This window comes from Fringilla coelebs (assembly GCF_963513975.1).
Source record: "Fringilla coelebs genome assembly, chromosome: 13".
Lineage (NCBI taxonomy): Eukaryota > Metazoa > Chordata > Aves > Passeriformes > Fringillidae > Fringilla > Fringilla coelebs.
In genome coordinates, this window is record NC_140039.1 from 4,058,168 (window position 1) to 4,079,108 (window position 20,941).

Genomic DNA, 20,941 nt, shown 5'->3' on the forward strand with positions numbered 1-20,941 from the left:
ACTTCTGCTTTGAAAAATCACAAATATTTATGACTAAAGGTTTTTTATTCACGCCAGCAGAGTGATTTTTGTTCAGCCTCACACAATAAGCTTGTCCTGTAAATTGCCCCTTTTCTTTAAGTTTAAGCTCAGTCAGAAACCAGGTTTCAACACCAATTCAAGGACATGACTTCCCTCTAAACAATATCACAACAAACTCTTGAGTAAAGGAAACAATGCTCAGGTGTAACCTTGCTTTTTGAACTATGAGGAAAAATTCAGTCAAAGCAAACACCTCAGAGGTTGTTTTATTTAGTTAAGACTAACAAGTCCAAACGAGCTAAACACACCTCTCAATTTAGGATTATTTTCCTACTGGCAAAAAAAGAAAAAGGGTATTTTTACAGTCAAATGACATTTGATTTTTTTCTTTAAATATTAAAATATTCCCCCTCACTTAATTATTGAAATCCCCCCAAAGACAACTCAGGCACAATAAAGAACAACTCCCTGACTGCCACATCTTTTTCTATTTAAGACAACTAAAACAAAGATAGCATGACAGCAGAAACACTTCCAAAATCCAGCACTTCTCAGAGAAACTTTTCCCTGTTAATTTTCAAACCATACACAACAGAAGCTGGAGTTTCCATGTGCAAATATATTCTAATACACTCAATTTTGGTCAACACAACCCAGAGGCACAGATGTATCTCTAGGAAATCAAGCCTAGAATTCCATCTCTGTCCCACTGCCCACGGCCCACATGCCACAGCTCCAGTTCTGGGTCACAGGCAGCTGGAAAACTGACTAAAAACAGCCAAAACAGAGCAGAGTACGCCTGGATCAGGTCCTGGCAGCTGAGAATGGCACCAGGACCTCCAGCCACGTGGAGGAGGAGGTGGAGGAGGTAGAGGAGGAAGAGGAGAAAGGGGAGGAAGAGGAGAAGGGGGAGGAAGAGGAAAAGGGGGAGGAAGAGGAAAAGGGGGAGGAAAAGAAGGAATAGAAGGAAGAAGAGGAGGAGGAGAAGGAAGAAGAGGAGGAGGAAGAGGAGGAGGAGAAGAAGAAGAAGAAGAAGAAGAAGAAGAAGAAGAAGAAGAAGGAAGAGAAGGAGGAGGAAGAGGAGGAAGAGGAGGAGGAAGAGGAGGAAGAGGAGGAGGAGGAGAAGAAGAAGGAGGAGGAGAAGAAGGAGGAGGAGAAGAAGGAGGAGGAGGAAGAGGAGGAAGAGAAGGAAGAGATAAGGAAGAGGAGGAAGAAGAGGAGAAGAAGAAGAAGAAGGAGGAGGAGGAGGAAGAGAAGGAAGAAGAGGAGGAGGAAGAGAAGGAGGAGATAAGGAAGAGATGAGGAAGAGAAGAAGAAGGAGGAGAGGAAGAAGGAGGAGGAGGAAGAGGAGGAAGAGAAGGAAGAGATAAGGAAGAGATGGGGAAGAGGAGGAAGAGGAGGAAGAAGAGGAGAAGAAGAAGGAGGAGAAGAAGAAGGAGGAGGAGGAAGAGAAGGAAGAAGAGGAGGAGGAAGAGAAGGAGGAGAAGGAGAAGGAGGAGAAGAAGAAGTAGGAGGAGGAGGAAGAGGAGGAGGAAGAGAAGGAAGAGATAAGGAAGAGATGAGGAAGAGAAGAAGAAGGAGGAGGAGGAAGAGGAGGAAGAGAAGGAAGAAGAGGAGGAGGAAGAGAAGGAGGAGAAGAAGAAGAAGGAGGAGGAAGAGGAAGAGAAGGAGGAGAAGAAGAAAAACAGGAGGAGGAAGAGAAGGAGGAAGAAGAGGAGGAGGAAAAGGAGGAAGAGGAGGAGGAAGAAGAGGAGGAGGAAGAGGGAAGCATTTACTCCTCCTTTGCCCTGAGGAACACAGGCAGAGGGATCTGCAGGAAGTGTCCGTCCCTGAACTGCAGTTTGCTGTCGCATCGCGCCAGCTCTGTGCTGAGCCCATCCTGCAGCCCGTGCCCTGCTGGGCTGGGGCTGCATTTTGCTTTCCTGTGACTCTCCCTGGGAATCAGACAGGGCTGCTGGGCCAGTCCCATCCCCTGGAAAATCCCTTCTCCCAGGGTTTTTCTCCTGGGAAGCTGAGGAGCCTCAGAGAAAAAGCAAAACAATTCTTCTCTCATTTGCTTCTCCTGTGCTGTGCTCATGTGGAATGTGTTTGGAGATGGTTCACCCAGAGGTGATTGTTCCACTGGATTTTTGGTGTGGGTTATTTTGACTCATTGGCCAATCAAGGTCTAGCTGTGTCCAGACTCTGCAAGGAGTCAGGAGTTTTCATTATTATCTTTTAGCATTCTGTAAGTACCCTTGCTGTATTCTTTAGCATAGTTTAGTATAGCATTCTTTAATATATTACAGCATATAATATATATGATGTAATATATAAGAATAGATACATATATAATTTATATGATCATATATTATATGTAATATATGCAATATATGCAATGTATAATATAATATAATATAATATAATATAATATAATATAATATAATATAATATAATATAATATAATATAATATAATATAATATAATATAATATAATATAATATAATATAATATAATATAATATAATATAATATAATATAATATAATATAATATAATATAATATAATATAATATAATATAATATGATATGATATAATATAAATATAATAATATATAATGTAATATATAAGAATAGATATAATATATAATTTATATGATCATATATTACATGTAATATATGCAATGTATAATATATAATATATAGAATAGAATAGAATAGAATAGAATAGAACATAGTGTAATATAGTATATAATATATAATATATCATAATATATATAATGTAATATATAAGAATAGATATAATACATAATTTATATGAGTCTGAATTTCCCTGATTTTCCCTGGAGAAGTTCTGGAGAACAGCTGGGAAAAAAAGTCTGCTACGCAGGCAAGGGCTCTCCAGACTTCATTAATTTCTGTCAAAACCCCATCATGCTAATTAGGAATTAATTTATAACCTGAAGATGTTGACTGGGATGGAGTAACTTCAAGGAGTTCAAGGTGCCTGTGTGTGAAAATTCTGAGAGATATTGAGAAATCCCCCCAGAGGCTCCACTTCTAAATTAATCCTTCAGAAAGACATAACTGTAGTGCAAGCACCACGTCAGGGCTTCAGATGTTATCTCCTCTAATTCCCTTCCACAGAACAAATCAAGCAGAGCTGCACGTTGTAAAGTTCCCTGGAAATATGGAAATTGGCTGGAATTGGTCACAGCACCGCCCTTGCAATGGGGCAGTGGCTGAAAAATCAGAATATTGGAGAGGAAAAGACCACTAAATATCTTGAAATGATATTTTTTCAGCATTTCATTGCTACTACAGATGCCTGCCTTAAATACAAACAGGATCTGCCTGTTACAATTTATATTATTTATATTATTTATTGCCCTTGCAATGGGACAGTGGCTGAAAAATGAGAATATTGGAGAGGAAAAGACCACTAAATATCTTGAAATTATAATTTTTCAGCATGTGATTGTTACTACAGATACCTATCTTAAATACAAACAGGATCTGCCTGTTATAATTTATATTATTTATATTATTTATTGCCCTTGCAATGGGACAGTGGCTGAAAAATGAGTACATTAGAGAGGAAAATACCACGAAATATCTTGAAATTATAATTTTTCAGCATGTGATTGTTACTACAGATACATATTTTAACTACAAACAGGGTCTGCCTGTTATAATTTATATTATTTATATTATTTATATTATTTGTTGTCCTTGCAATGGGACAGTGGCTGCAAAGTGAGTACATTGGAGAGGAAAATATCACTAAATATCTTGAAATTATAATTTTTCAGCATTTCATTGCTTCTACAGATACCTGCCTTAAATACAAACAGGATCTGCCTGTTATTATTTATATTATTTTATTTATATTATTTATATTATTTATATTATTTATTGCCCTTGCAATGGGACAGTGGCTGCAAAGTTACTACACCTTAGGACATTAGAGAGAATTACCACTTATATTGAATAATTATATTATATTTATAATATATATAATATATTTATAATATATATATAACATATTAATATATTGAATAATTATACTATTCAATATCAATTATACCACTTATATTGAATAATTATATCGAAATTTTAATTTTTCAGCAGTTGATTGTTACTACAGATACTTTCTATAAATACAAATAACAGGATCTGCCTGCACTTTGGAGAGAACTGCAGGAATAAATTCATTTAAGGGTTGGATTTATATAATTACAACTAAAAACACGCTTAAGATACTTTAATCACATATCTACTTGTCTGTTTTCCCAGAAAGATGAATGAAGTTGATTTAAATACCTAATCCTGCCAGATAACATGATCATTTCAGAGAAGGGAAAACCTAGAGAGCAAGCAAATCCTAGCTTCAAATTTAAAATAATATGTTTAAAAACATCTTGAGGGTTCTGACCACGAAAAGCCCTTGCCCTAAACCCTGACTTTATTCTCAAAGCCCACAACAGGAAAGCCTGAATGAGCATTTTTGAGAGCCACAGCCCTCAGCAGCTCTTTGATTCTGATTTTTGAAATAAAAACCTTTCATAAAAATGCTTGTGGCACCAAAAATCTCCCAGCATTTGCTCAGGAGCGCCCTGAACGTGTTTGATCAGCAGCAGGTTCCTATAAAAATTATAAAAACTATAAAAACTATAAAAACATCCTTTCATCTGCTCCAGTTCCAGACTGCCATATCCATTTCAGAGCTGAAGGGAAGCCAGATCCACTTGGATTCACGGGGAATTTTTGTTGTGCTGCTGTCAGGCTGGGACTGCCCATGTCCAATCCAGCCCAGCTGCATTTCCAGCCAAGCACAGAGAACACAACAGTGCTGAAACACAGGCTGGAAAAATGCCTCTCTTCTGCTGGATTTGAATTTTTATAGGAATATTTGTAATAGAAAGAAATATTTTTATAGAAATAATAAATAAATAAAAAATAAAAAATAAAAAATAAAAAATAAAAAATAAAAAATAAAAAATAAATAATAAATAATAAATAACAAATAATAAATATAAAATAATTTTTATATAAATAAATGGTAAAAGGAATGCATCCCCCCCTCACAATCTGCAATTTCAATGTCATTGGTTTTCTGTTTGGAGCTGGAACTATCACACAGCAAATAAACATTTCGTTTTGTTTTGACTTTTTTTAAAATTTATTTTAAATTTTAACCTACATTTTGCTTGCTTTCTAGGTTTTCCCTCTGATCACATTATCTGGAAGGATTAGGTATTTAAATCAGCTCCATTAATCTTAGTTATTCTGTGAAAGCAGACAAGTAGATATGTGATTAAAATATCTGAAGTGTATTTTTAGCTGTGATAATATAAATCCAACTCTTAAGTGAAGACCCACACAGGGATCCAACCCAGAAATTTGGTGGTTTTAGTACCACACTCTGACAAACAGAGCCAAAAATAAAAAAATCCCCTCAGAATATCTTTGGGGGTCACACAGCTGCTCTGGGGACCCTCCTGAATCGATTCAATACAACAGGAAAATAATTTTATTAGCAGAAATCGTTGCCTTTCAACTCTGTTTTCTCCTCATCCTCAGCAGCTCCTCAGGAGATGGTATAATATGCTATATTTTATATATGTTTATTTATAACCTATTTTATTTATTTACTTACTGTCTTATCTATCTATCTATCTATCTATCTATCTATCTATCTATCTATCTATCTCTATCTATTTATTTATTTATTTATTCATTTATTCATTTATTCATTAATTTTTTCCTGACCTATTATCCTACTGGGATAACTTTATTTACTTACTATCTTATTTATTTTATATATGTTTATTTATAACTTATTTATTTACTTACTATCTTATTTATTATTTTATTTATTTTAATATGATTTTATTTATCTATCTATCTATCTATCTATTCATTTATTCATTCTTTCATTCATTCATTTATTCATTAATTTTTTCCTGACCTATTATCCTATTGGGATAACTTTATTTACTTACTATCTTATTTATTTTATAGATGTTTATTTATAACTTATTTATTTACTTACTATCTTATTTATTATTTTATTTATTTTAATATGATTTTATTTATCTATCTATCTATCTATCTATCTATCTATCTATCTATCTATCTATTTATTTATTCATTTATTCATTCATTCATTTATTCATTAATTTTTTCCTGACCTATTATCCTATTGGGATAACTTTATTTACTTACTATCTTATTTATTTTATAGATGTTTATTCATAACTTATTTATTTACTTACTATCTTATTTATTATTTTATTTATTTTAATATGATTTTATCTATCTATCAATCTATCTATCTATCTATCTATCTATCTATCTATCTATCTATCTATTTATTCATTTATTCATTCATTCATTCATTTTTTCCTGACCTATTATCCTATTGGGATAACTTTATTTACTTACTATCTTATTTATTTTATAGATGTTTATTTATAACTTCTTTATTTATAACTTCTTTATTTACTTACTGTCTTATTTATTATTTTATTTATTTTAATATGATTTTATTTATTTATTTATCTATTTGTCTATCTATCTATCTATCTATTTATTCATTTATTCATTTATTCATTAATTTTTTCCTGACCTATTATCCTATTGGGATAAGTTTATTTACTTACTATCTTATTTATTTTATAGATGTTTATTTATAACTTATTTATTTACTTACTATCTTATTATTTATTTTAATATGATTTTATTTATTTATTTATCTATTTATCTATCTATCTATCTATCTATCTATCTATCTATCTATTCATTTATTCATTTATTTATTCATTTTTTTCCTGACCTGTTATCCCATTGGGATAATTTTTCTCACAGTTCTCAGGGAGAAGGGAGAATTTCTCTCCCAGGAGGAATCTTCTCTCCTCAACCATAAATTCTCTGTGGGCCCAGTTTTCCCCCTGGACAAAGGAGGAGTCACACCACTGAGAAACCTAGAATAAAACCCTTCCTGCTGCCTTCCAGAAGAGAGAACTGACAAACATCTGGGCCCTGGAGATGACTTTGGGATGTTTGGATTTTGCAGCAGCAAACTGCTCTCACACACTGAGCTCCATCATCACATGATCCTGCCCCTTTTTCCAAGAAAAACCCAGGCAAGGGAAAAGGCTTCATCACCATCCACTCTTTTTGCTTAAAAGTTCCATAATTACCCTGCAATCTCCTCTGAGATCTGATTTATTCTAGCTTTAATTACTCCCTTCAATGAAAGGATTGTTTCATGAAATCCATCTTTTCACTTCAAGGAGAAACACAGGTCTCTTTCTCTTTGTTTTGTTTGCCTCTTGCCAAGATATTATTTCATGTATGTGAGAAGAAAACTGGACTGAGCACATGTGAAATAAACTCTTGGCAGAGGCTTGCCACTGAGAAGATGAGATTCACAAGAAAAGCCTTCTGCCTTTTCCAAAATCAGCAAATAAATAAATAATAATAAAAAAAAATCTCATAAAAAGGAAAAGGAAGGATTTTCCAGGTAACTCTGGATTTCCAAGTTGTTAAGATTTTCCTCAGGAGACCTGAACATTTCAGCTGTGGGTCCACCAGAATGGCAGAATTCCCACACTGAGGAGAGGCAGAATTATAAAGTCTTGGTTTTATTCCAGTCTGTGCTCCTCACTCCTTTAACAGGACTAAAAGATCCTGATTAAATCATCAACAACTCTGATTAGAACTGGTTTTATTGATTAGAATTGTTAGAATTCTGATGACAACTGTGGGAGAGAGAGAGCACTTAAATTCTGCAGCTTTCCTTGACTTTTTGCACCATCTTGCAAACCCACATTATCACCTATTTTAGTCCATTAGAAATGTTTTAATTACTAATTTGAGAGATCAATTTGAGAGATGTCAAAAAGCAAATTTCTGCCCAGCTCCTGCAGACTGAATTTCAGGAGGGGGATTTTTTGCATCTCTCGAGTTCTCAGCCGGGGCAGAAAAAAATTGTTTCCAGCCCAAAGAGATGCTTGCAAAATTGAAAATGAAATTATTTCATGTAGCAGCTTCAGATTTATGAGAAGGGGTCTCAGAGATGGAATTTAAGGAGACACAAGTTCAGGGGAAAAAAAAAAATTGCTACAAAGCTGCTTCAATGTTATAAAGAAATATTTTCTAATATTTATTAAATGGTCATTAGGTTATCCATAAAATACTGCTAAAATCAGGTTAAATTACACCATCAGCTATGCCACATAAGAGTTCAACTGTGCAGCATGGACAAATTTACATTTATTTATTTCAGCTTCCCAACAGCCAAAATATAAAAGCAAATGGCACAAGCACCCGTGAAAAACTCCCTTTTACAATAATTTTAAGGCAAGCAATTTTCTCACAGTTTTTTAAAACTTCACAGGTGAATAAACAGAGTGAGATTGAGCTCCTTGATAAAAAAAATTTAAAAAAAGCTACAAGAGGAGAACAAAACTCTGAAAGGATTTGAGGATCCCCCACTGCTCCTTTTCTGCAAGAAATTCACATTTCTAACGTCAAATTAAAAAAAAAAAATCAAAGATCTGAGGAGATTTATGACAAATCAAACCTGCCCTTTTATCCCTGTCACAAACCACAGATTTTGGTTCAAACCCAGTTATTATGAAAAAAAAAAACCCAAAAAACCCCACTTCCACAGCCCAGCACAAAACACCGGCAGATTTAGAGCCCTCCAACGTCTTATTAGCAGAAATTGGTGCCTTTCAAGTCTGTTTTCTCCTGGCCCTCAGCAGCTCTCAGGAGATGCTAGCAGGTAGGAACATGCTTTCTTTTAATTACAGAACTGCATGGCTGCTGAAAGTGATTCCCAGCAAAGCCTGAGCGAGTGCCCATCGTGCACAACCATCACTTAATGGCCAACAAACCATCCCAGGGAGAGCTTTAATGAGGAAAGCTGGAGAGCTGCCCGGATTTTATGGCAGCACACTCCAAAAGAAAGAGTTACAATCTGTATTTAAGATGAAGAGAGCCCTTTTAATCCAGATGGCCAGAATTAAATCAGGCAGCGCAGGGGAAATTTTCATCAAAAGCTAGAGCAACATGAAAGTCCCAAAATTCCCCCAGTAAACCACGACTAATTATTGCAAACAGAGGCTGCACGTTTGTTTTGTGTTGGGAAGAACTCAGAGAGAGCTCAATGTGAGCATGTTGCTTTCTCTGGGATAATTCACTTCACCCACTAGCTTTCCTCCCATAAAAGAAAGCAGCAAGGAATCTCTGCTTGGAGAGCTAAATAATAAAATTTTTTAAAAAATTTAAAGTTAAAAGTTTACTTACAGTTAATTAAATTAAAGTTCAAATTAGAGTTTAAAGTTAAAAAAAATAAAATGAAAAGTGTTTGCAAAATAAATGATAAATTCTTCCGGATTTTCAGCTTTAAGAGACAGCTGAGTAGAAGTAAAGCTGTTGGACCTGAAGCTTGAAAAGTTTCAGTATTAATTAATAAATGACACCCAAGTTTGCTCCCTTCTGCTTTAATTCTTTTGGAAGTGATCAGCACTGCTCAGAAGATGTTGCTTTCTCTGTGATAATTCACTTTACCCACTAGCTTTTCCATCAAAAAGAAAGCAGCAAGGAATCTCTGCTTGGAGAGCTAAATAATAAAATTTTTTAAAAAATTTAAAGTTAAAAGTTTACTTACAGTTAATTAAATTAAAGTTCAAATTAGAGTTTAAAGTTAAAAAATAAAATGTAAGGAGTTTGCAAAATAAATGATAAATTCTTCCGGATTTTCAGCTTTAAGAGACAGCTGAGTAGAATTAAAGCTGTTGGACCTGAAATTTGAAAAGTTTCAGTATTAATTAATAAATGACAGCCAAATTTCACCCAACTTTGCTTCCCTTCTGCTTTAATTCTCTTGGGAGTGATCAGCCCAGCTCAGAAGATGTTGATTTCTCTGGGATAATTCACTTCACCCACTAGCTTTCCTCCCAGAAAAGAAAGCAGCAAGGAATCTCTGCTTGGAGAGCTAAATAATAAAATTTTAAAAAAAATTTAAAGTTATAAGTTTACTTACAGTTAATGAAATTAAAGTTCAAATTAGAGTTTAAAGTTAAAAAATAAAATGTAAGGAGTTTGCAAAATAAATGATAAATTCTTCCAGATTTTCAGCTTTAAGATATAGCTGAGTAGAATTAAAGCTGCTGGACCTGAAGTTTGAAAAGTTTCAGTATTAATTAATAAATGACACCCAAGTTTGCTCCCCTCTGCTTTAATTCTCTTGGAAGTGATCAGCACTGCTCAGATGTTGCTTTCTCTGGGATAATTCACTTCACCCACTAGCTTTCCTCCCATAAAAGAAAGCAGCAAGGAATCTCTGCTTGGAGAGCTAAATAATAAAATTTTTTTAAAAAATTTAAAGTTAAAAGTTTACTTACAGTTAATTAAATTAAAGTTCAAATTAGAGTTTAAAGTTAAAAAATAAAATGAAAAGAGTTTGCAAAATAAATGATAAATTCTTCCGGATTTTCAGCTTTAAGAGACAGCTGAGTAGAATTAAAGCTGCTGGCCTGAAGTTTGAAAAGTTTCAGTATTAATTAATAAATGACAGCCAAGTTTCACCCAAGTTTGCTCCCCTCTGCTTTAATTCTCTTGGGAGTGATCAGCACTGCTCAGATGTTGCTTTCTCTGTGATAATTCACTTTACCCACTAGCTTTCCTCCCATAAAAGAAAGCAGCAAGGAATCTCTGCTTGGAGAGCTAAATAATAAAATCTTAAAAAAAAATTTAAAGTTAAAAGTTTACTTACAGTTAATGAAATTAAAGTTCAATGTAATTAAAATTAGAGTTTAAAGTTAAAAACTAAAATGTAAAGAGTTTGCAAAATAAATGATAAATTCTTCCGGATTTTCAGCTTTAAGAGACAGCTGAGTAGAATTAAAGCTGTTGGACCTGAAGTTTGAAAATTTTCATTATTGTGTTGTTAATTAATAAATGACACCCAAGTTTCACCCAAGTTTGCTCCCCTCTGCTTTAATTCTCTTGGGAGTGATCAGCACTGCTCAGATGTTGCTTTCTCTGGGATAATTCACTTTACCCACTAGCTTTTCCATCAAAAAGAAATCTGTGCAGGCAGATTTTATTGTTTTATTTATTTATTTAACTGTTGAGACAGTTAAATAAAAAAATTCAAGGAATTTTCAAAATAAATGACAAATTCTTTCAGATTTTCAGCTTTAAGATATAGCTGAGTAGAATTAAAGCTGTTGGACCTGAAATTTGAAAAGGTCTTTAGTTTCACTGTTGTGTTGTTAATTAATAAATGACACCCAAGTTTGCTCCCTCTGCTTTAATTCTTTTAGAAGTGATCAGCACTGCTCAGATGTTGCTTTCTCTGTGATAATTCACTTCACTCACTAGCTTTTCTACCACAAAAGAAATCAGCAAGAAATCTCTGCAGTCCCAACTCTGTTGGGACAGTTAAATAATAAAATTTTCAAGGAATTTTCAAAACAAATGACAAAATCTTTCAGGTCTGCAGCTTTAAGATACAGCTGACTAAAACTGACTCTCTCCAATTGTTCTTAAAAAGGACAAATCCCAATTTTTAGCAGGGCAACAAAGCAGCAAGAGGCTCTGCTTTTCAATAATGCTGCTGGGGGTTTTGCAGAAACCAAGAAGTTGATTGAAACATTTGTCTTTTGCAAAGGGTTTTCATGTTGATGAAATGAAACCTCTGTGGAATTCATCAATGAATTAGAAATCCCAGAGTGCTGCCAAGTTTGAACCTGCACAGAGCCAGCTGATTCCACCTTGCACAGCCAGCCAGGACCAGCCCCTTTTGGGACAATTCTGATGTTCACATCCTCCCTTTGATCTGTTTGGTGCTGGTGCTGAGCTCATCAATCACTTTGTCCCAGTCAGAATTACTGATTCAGACAGGAAAAGAAGGGGCTCTGCTGGGAGTGGAGCAAACCCAGGGGATATTGATGCTCCCTGAACACCAGAGCAGCACTGGGAAATTGGGATCTGCTTTCTGCCACCCTCTTGCAGAGCTGGAAGGAGATCAGGGCACCTTTGATTTGTATTTTTTTTATTTTTCTGTTTCATGATTTTCAGCTTTGAAAGGCTGCCAGGCTGCCTGAGAGGAGGAAGGAGTGACAAGGTCTGATCACTGGTGGCACTGCTGTCCATATTTACATTTCCACAGAAGGAACTTCAGCTCCCTCTGCTCCCAAACACGCACCGAGGGCTGCTGCAAGCACAAAAGCTGCCAGTTAATCTGCTTTTTTTCTGTAAAAAACAGCAACATTTCCACCTCATGGATTATAGAAGATGAGGAAGAATTTGTTGAGAAGTGACACACACACAGAGGTTTGACATAAAGGAAACATCTGAAACCCCTGGTTCATCCTGGCTGCACAATCTTCCAAATGCCATCATTTTCCCTCTGAGCTGAACAAAATATTATTGGCATGAGTCAAAATCAGAAAAAAAACACTGCAGCAACTGAGTGAGAGCTGAATCCCAAACTGTGCTGCTGGTGGCACCAGCAGCTCCTGGATTATGGAGCAGAGAAAAGGAAATCCTGTCCAAAAGCAACAAGGATGGAACTGCAGCTCCCAGTGGGACAAGGAGCAGCCCAGGATTGTTCATTGCCCTTATCCTGATTTTTCCAGCAAGGCTCTTGTGCAATGTCAGGGGTTGTGCTGAACCTGGGCACTGCTTCTTGTGCCAGGAAAATCAGAGCTGCCACTCACAAGGATTTGCAGACAGGAAAAGGCAAACCCAGTGGAGCTGTGGTTATTCAGCAAAACCAGCCCTGAAAGGAGAAAAAAAGCAAAGAAAAGAAAATTCACACGTGAAATTTATTAATGACAGGCAAGGGAGGAAAATCTAATTGAGGAAAAAGAGATGCAAGTTGCCAAAACAAGATGCAAAAAGAAGTTGAAAGCAGCTGGCTCGAGCTGTTCCAGCTCTTCCTGCAGGACTGCAGTGAAGCAGGGAAATATCAGAGTCAGGCACTTGGGAATTGGCTCCTGCTCCAAAGCTCAGCTCTCTGCTCTACAAGGGAATTCTTAGGATGGCTCAGTTAAAAATTACAACATACCATACTGAAAGAAACACTGGAGCAGCAATAATTATAAAATAGCCATTGGAATGCCCCCCCCCTAAAATCAATGTATTGTTTGTTTGTGGAATGCCTGCAGTTGTTTTTTTAAGGGAGTCATAAAAATTCCTCGCTCGCCAGGAGTCCATTCATGAGGGCAATGAATTTCCAGAAAATCTGATTTTTTATATAGCTCAAGAGAAATATTTTTGGATACAAACTTTTTTTTTAAAAAAACACTGCTTTTAAACTGATGGCTTTATTCCTTAAAATGAACAAAGACTTGTCTGCAATGTAAACAACAAAAATAAAATGAAAAGAAAGGAAGACCACAAGTCCTGTAACCTAAACACAATACCCATTGTCTGGACTTCCCCATTTCCATGAAGAACATCTGATTTTCATTTTGGATTAGAACATTCTGCTAAAATTACTAATGCACTGGGAGAAAAACTTAATTTAAAATTTCCAGATGAACAGCTTCAGCTAGGATCTGATGGCTGCTCCACGAGTGAGAACTCCCATTTAAACTCTGGAACAACGATTAAAATCCAATATTGAATCCTCTCTGCAATAAGTTTTGATGATCTCAGAGAGAACAGCAGGAAAAAATAAAAAAATAAAATAAAAAAACACATAAAACTCAGATCCACTGGCAGCTTTTGTCACTGCCTGGCCAGGGAAAGCTTGGCTGGTGGCCTGATATGTTTGTAATTCCAAGAATTTCCAGTATATTTCTGTGAAGAGTTACTCAATTGCCAGGGATAAAAATTCGACTTTCAGCATGCTGGAGGTGATGGTGAGAACAAGGATGACAAAGTTCTCCTTGATTTTCACCTCCTTGCCTTTCCTGCTCAATAAAAAGCTATGGAGAGAAAAAGCTGGACAAAAAAAAATGGGAATAGAAGGAGCTCCTTCTCCTTTTTGTTTGTGTGAGGGGGTGAAAACAAATTTGGGAGCTGTTGGTGATGTCAGCACGCTCTGACATGTTTTGATTTTTGCAATAAAAACGCACAAAACCCAAGGGCCCAGAGCAGCTTTGCTACAAAAGCTGAAATGCAAGAGGTCCAGCCCAGCTTTCCCTTGTGCTCCATTCCTTCCATGGAACTGGGGGTGAAACAACAGCAAAACCTCCAGGGAAAATCCAGAAAAAATGAAAAATCCTGTAGAAACAGATGGGCTCAGCCTTGTCTGAATGAGGGCACTCATCTCATGCTGGCAATGGAAATATAATATTTAAAAAAAATAAAATAAAAAAGAATCTGAGGCCATCAGTATCCTGTGGACAGCCTGAAATTTCCAAGAAATTCCATTAGCTTCAGGCATGAAGAAGACAGAAGAAAAACAAGATTTTAAAAAAGCTTTTTTTTTTTTAATATATATATAAATGTTAGGGTTTAAAGAGTAACTTTTGATATTTAATTGTCAGATGTGGAGGGAACAGGCCTTGGCAAGAGGAATAACTCCCCAGGCACACAGGGGGCAATGGGCTGAAGGAATATTTCCCCAAAATGCCTGCTAAATTACACCTGATCCTCAGCAGGGCAGGAAAAACAGGTACTGACAATTTCTTCTTGCTCAACAGGGATGCAAATATTGGAAGGTGCATGTTTGTACAAGAAGAATGGAAAATCAGCCAGAATATTAAACTGACTTTATGGGGAGCACAGAAGAAATGCTGGGCAAGGCAGTCACAAACAGAATAAAACACAGCACCTGAGCCTAACCTTAAATCCAGCCTTTGTAAAGAACAAATTTAAATATTGAAATGCAAACAAACAAAATAAAAAGGTATAAAAACGAAGCATAAATCAGTTAACACCACCACAGTATTACTGATGTAATTCATTTGTCCAGTAGCTGTTTAAAATGGAAGTGTTTGCAAGCATAAATTGAATAAATGCTGCATTGCTCAACCAGATTATTGTGAAAGAGCAGAAAGACTGAAGAGAAACTATGTTGTTTTTTTTTTTAACATGACAAGGCTCAGGAAAAGAGCAAGAAAGGGCCAGTAATGAGCAGCAGTTTTTATAACATTCTGCTAAAAAACCAAGTCCATTGTTGAAAAGGGAATTGTTTAGAAGCATTCTTCCTATTTCAGTTTACAAACAGCATTAGAGCAAAAGAAGGCAAGAAATAACAGGAAGCTGCAAGTGTTGATTCTGAGAGTTTACCATGAAATAACCTGAAATGAGTCTGAAAATCTGGAAGATGAGAAAATGGATATTTTTATTTAAAATCCAACATGCAGAGGATGCAATGGAGACACTCAAAGCTGATGCAAGCAGGGGTGAACCAAACAGAAATGATGGAGGAGAAGTGTTGGGATGTGGGGAATGCCAAAGGAGCCAAAGATGGGATTGGAGTGAGTGAGTGAATGAGACAGGAGAATTTCATCACTGAATTCACAGCCATGATACATCTTGGGGAACTACAGCCAAGCTGAGAAAATGTTAAAAATAACAGGGAGGGAAGGAGGGAGGATTGAACCAAACTCTGTTGGATAGGGCTGGAGAGCTCCATGGTGAACTGGGAGAGCACAATAGGAGGGTGGGAGGTTTTGAGTGCCTAACAGAAAACATTTGTGGCCCATGAATGAAATAGTTCCAGCTCCCAGCAACAATGACAAAAGTGTCACAGCAAAAGGGAAACCAGGAAAGTACTTCAGAGCAAAAATCACACCAGTGGCTTGCACAGCACCAACATCTGTGGCCATGGCAATGGAAGCACAATAAAGAATGAGAGCTGTCTTCATTCAGCTTTAAAAATACCTTTGGGTGGCAGGCAGAGAGAAAAATGAGCTGAGGGCTCGCAGGGCTGGAGAAATCCCAGCTGCTGGGATTGGTGGATTAACAGATTTTTTCTAATTTATAACCTAGGCAAGAGATTATTTCCATTCTTCCCCTCTGCCCCCCAACTCTTTGACGTCCAGAACAAACAGATTTTGGCATTTGAAGGTTCTGATTCTGTCATACCCCTCACAGCACAGAATGAGAAGCCCTAAATTAAATATTCCAGTGTCCCTTGGCCAGTGCAAGGCAACACTTCAGAGCAGGGCACCTTTCACAGGGCTGCCTCTGCAGCCTCTGACCGACCTGCACTGGGAGAGAAACACACCCAGCACAGCTGGGCTGGGCAGACGCCTGAGCTGTGTCCTGCAGGGCCAGGAGTGATCCCTGCAGGGCCAGGGATGATCCATGCAGGATCAGGATTGATGTGTGCAGGATCAGGAATGATCCCTGCAGGTCAGGAATGATGTGTGCAGGGCCAGGAATGATGTGTGCAGGACCAGGGATGATCCCTGCAGGGTCAGGAATGATCTCTGCAGGTCAGGAATGATCCGTGCAGGATCAGGGATGATCCATGCAGGGCCAGGAATGATCCATGCAGGGCCAGGAATGATCCATGCAGGGCCAGGAATGATCTGTGCAGGATCAGGGATGATCCATGCAGGGCCAGGAATGATCCATGCAGGGCCAGGAATGATCTGTGCAGGATCAGGGATGATCCATGCAGGGCCAGGAATGATCCATGCAGGGCCAGGAATGATCTGTGCAGGATCAGGGATGATCCATGCAGGGCCAGGAATGATCCATGAAGGGCCAGGAATGATCTGTGCAGGACCAGGGATGATGTGTGCAGGGCCAGGAATGATCTCTGCAGGATCAGGATGCAGCATCAGGAATGATCTCTGCAGGATCAGGAATGATCCATGATGGTCCAGGATCAATCCCTGCAGGACCAGTAATGATGTGTGCAGGACCAGGAGTTATCCATGCAGGTCCAGGAATGATCCCTGCAGGGTCAAGAATGATCTCTGCAGGTCCAGGATTGATCCCTGCAAGACCAGGAATGATCTCTGCAGGACCAGGAATGATCTCTGCAGGTCAGGAATGATCCATGCAGGGTCAGGAATGATGTGTGCAGGACCAGGAATGATCCCTGCAGCACCAGGATTGATCTGTGCAGGTCCTGGATCAATCCCTGCAGGACCAGGAATGATCCCTGCAGGGCCAGGATTGATGTGTGCAGGATCAGGAACGATCCATGAAGGGCCAGGAATGATCCCTGCAGCACCAGGAATGATCTCTGCAGGACCAGGAATGATCCCTGCAGCACCAGGAATGATCTCTGCAGCACCAGGAATGATCCCTGCAGCACCAGGAATGATCCATGCAGGATCAGGAATGATCCCTGCAGGTCAGGAATGATCCATGCAGGATCAGGAATGATCTGTGCAGGACCAGGAATGATCTGTGAAGGACCAGGAATGATCCCTGCAGGTCAGGAATGATCTCTGCAGCACCAGGAATGATCCCAGCAGGTCAGGAATGATCTCTGCAGCACCAGGAATGATCCATGCAGGATCAGGGATGATCCATGCAGGGCCAGGAATGATCTATGTAGGACCAGACATGATCTCTGCAGGACCAGGAGTGATGTGTGCAGGACCAGGATTAATCCCTGCAGCACCAGGAATGATCCCTGCAAGACCAGGAATGATCCCTGCAAGACCAGGAATGATCCCTGCAGCACCAGGAATGATCCCTGCAAGACCAGGAATGATCCCTGCAGGTCAGGAATGATCCCTGCAGCACCAGGAATGATCCCTGCAGGTCAGGAATGATCCCTGCAGCACCAGGAATGATCTGTACAGAACCAAGAATGATCCCTGCAGCACCAGGAATGATCTCTGCAGGATCAGAAATGATCCCTGCAGCACCAGGAATGATCCCTGTGCTCCCCCAGCTGTTTCCTGGGAATAGCAGTGCCCTGTGAGTCCCACACAGGTCACACCCCATGGGGTGTGGGACTTTTGCCAAAGCCCTCATTTGGTTTTTCACTGGGCTCTCTCTCTGTCAACCCCACAGCCCCAGTGTGCCCCCAGAACTCCCCCAATTCCTTGGAATGTGCCCAGCTGGTCCCCCCAGCAAAGCACGAGGTGCACCTGGATCCCTTTGTGCTCTCTGTCTGCTGAACCTGCCCTGGGAGCTGCTCCACAGCCCCACACAGGTGTTTCAAAAGGTACAAAAGGCAACAGGTATGAAAAATTACAGGTTTTACTCTGCTGGGAAGTGATTTATTGATGCTGAGAGCTTAATTTAGTAATCAGACACTATCTGAAGTGAGAAAAAAAAAAAAACAACCCCACTCAGCCATGGAACAGTTAGATGAGGAAGCAATTCCTGCTTTTGATGTAGTTTTGTCCCAAATTCAAAGTTAAAAAGAGTGGGGGAGAAGTTATCCAATTTACTGAAATCCAATCTCCCCCTGCATTTCACCCAGGGCTGTCCCTCAGAGGCAAAAGGGACTCAGATTTTTACATAACAAAATTCCTGAGTCACATCACAGAGGGGAGAGTCAAAGGGAGCTCAAGAACAATTCCTGCCATTACATATTTTCTCTTTATAGCATTGCTTGTAAGGGATTCATGTTGCAAGACTGATTTCAAAACTGGAAAAACCTTTCATCATTGATTATGGCTCATTTCTCACTCAGAACTCCCATTAATTCCCACAGCACTAATTCTGCATGGTGGTATCAAGAGCAAACGATGACTGCTGAGCTCATTTGGAGAAAGCAATAAATAATTTGCAATTAATCATCTGCTAAAGCAATGATCCTTTGGAAACATCTCTGCTGTGCTGCAGACTGCACAGAAAGGAATGGAATGCAGCTGCCTAGAAAGCATTTCTGGATCTCCCAGCACTCCCTGAGCTGGGGCAGGGAAGCAAAGTCAAAATGCTGCCAGTTTTATCCAGCTGAGATTAACAAAACGATGCAGTGGCTGTGAGATGCACTGACACAGAGAAGAGCCCTTGCAGCAGCCCAGCACACTGCAGAGCTGCTTCCAGCTGCATTTCCCCTCTAATTACACCACCCATCACCAGGTTGTGCAGGGAAAAAAGGCCAATTCCAGCCCTTTGTTTCTAAGGGATTGCCCTTGCCTTGCCCAGCCCCACATGGGCACTGCTGACATTCAGCCCTGCTCCCAGAATGTCTGACCCCATGGATCCAGCCCCAGATTCAGAATGTCATTCAGCCCTGCTCCCAGAATGTCTGATCCCACAGATCCAGCCCCACATCCAGAATGTCATTCAGCCCTGCTCCCAGAATGTCTGATCCCACAGATCCAGAATGTCATTCAGCCCTGCTCCCAGAATGTCTGATCCCACAGATCCAGAATGTCATTCAGCCCTGCTCCCAACATGTCTGATCCCACAGATCCAGAATGTCACTTATCCCTGCTCCCAGAATGTCTGATCCCACAGATCTAGAATGTCATTTAGCCCTGCTCCCAGAATGTCTGATCCCACAGATCTAGAATGTCATTTAGCCCTGCTCCCAGAATGTCTGATCCCACAGATGCAGCCCCTCCCCAGCAGCTCAGGAGCTACAGGTCATTTCAGAAATATGAACCCCATCACATCCACTCTGCTGCACCTCACTGCACCCCTCTAGCTTCATCTCCCCGTGCAAAAGCTGAGTTTTCTCCTTTCTGTAGGTTTCCCAGTGATCTGGAGGCCTGAGGAATGCTCCCAGAACATCCATCAGCGGCTCAGTGTCAGCTCAGGGCTGATTCGTTTCAGCAGCATTTTCTGTGCTGCATTAATTCTAGATCCTCAATGTTTTTCAGCAAAATAATGAAGTTATATATAACTCCAAGCAGCAGCACCAATAAATCCTTCAAGCCTTTGGCAACTCCTTTAATCCAGAGTAATCATGTTTCCTTGTAGAACAAGTCTTGTGATGTCTGCAATAGCAGCTCGCTATAGTAACAGCAGCCCTCATGTTATAGCTCCCTGCATGCCTCCAGTATTAATCAGTCCCCAGATTTAAATATGAAATTAGAGAACTCTTGATACTCTTCCTGAAACAGATATGCTAATCAGAGCCACCCCTTCCTCCCAAATTTAAAAAAAAAAATTCCAGTAAAGATCAGGCCTGTGGAGATGTTGATGCTGGGGTCAAAGATTGCAGCTTGCTGTTTTTGCTGTGAAAATGAAAATAACCCCATGAAAATAACAATCCCAAACAGCCAGTCTGTTCTGTAGGCAGTTTTCTCTGCCACCAGTTTTTTTTCTTGGCTTTCCAACAGAAGAATGAAAAAAAAAAAAAAATCTCACCAGAAGAAAGGATTGCAGCCTTCCTGCTAGAACTGGGAATATCAATGGACACAATGATCAAAACATTTATTCTTCAATTTGGAAATTTCTGAATGAAAACAGCATTCTTCTATTTCATAAGTGAGCTTAAACCCTAGCAATTTTCCAAATACACTGACTTTTTCCCTAGTATTGTCCTGAAAACTCCTGCAGCATCCTCCAGCTGCTATTATTACCTGAAGGGATGTTACCACTGACCAACCTTGCTGGAATTTAACCCCACTTAGCAGAAAACTTTGTGACCTTCATGCCTCAACTTCACTAAAATGATATTTAAGAGAAAACTTTGTGACCTTCATGCCTCAACTTAACTAAAATTATATTTAACTAAAATGATATTTAACAGAAAGCTTTGTGACCTTCATGCCTCAACTTCACTAAAATGATATTTAAGAGAAAACTTTGTGACCTTCATGCCTCAACTTCACTAAAATGCTATTTAACAGCATTACTTCCTTTTCCCCAATCTCCCACAACCATCTCTCGTTTCCACCATATAAAAAGAAAAAAAGTCACATTCAGCTCCTTGAACCTTATCAACATGTTTGGCTATGAGCAAGGTTTTACTTTGTTCAGCAATCCAAACATAATCTGCAGGCATAGATCTCCAAATTAAACCATATTCAATTGCATGTAAAATGCATTCAACAGCTTGATCTGAATACTAAAACAGAGATTAAATCCAGA

At 38.7% G+C, this 20,941-nt stretch overlaps 1 protein-coding gene across 2 annotated transcripts in view; it reads right to left on the bottom strand.

Moving 5' to 3' along the window:
* Nucleotides 1–20,941, bottom strand: part of ATG7 (autophagy related 7) — a 97,000-nt gene that overhangs the window by 26,948 nt on the left and 49,111 nt on the right. Inside the window, exon 19 of one of the 2 annotated variants that reach the window (XM_084214753.1) lies at nt 12,682–12,800. The exons of the other annotated variant lie outside the window; for it this stretch is intronic. Coding sequence (XP_084070879.1) covers nt 12,786–12,800 — 15 coding nt within the window. The 3' untranslated portion in view covers nt 12,682–12,785. Of the gene's footprint in view, nt 1–12,681; nt 12,801–20,941 lie in introns of those variants that run through there. 2 annotated transcript variants of the gene reach the window in all.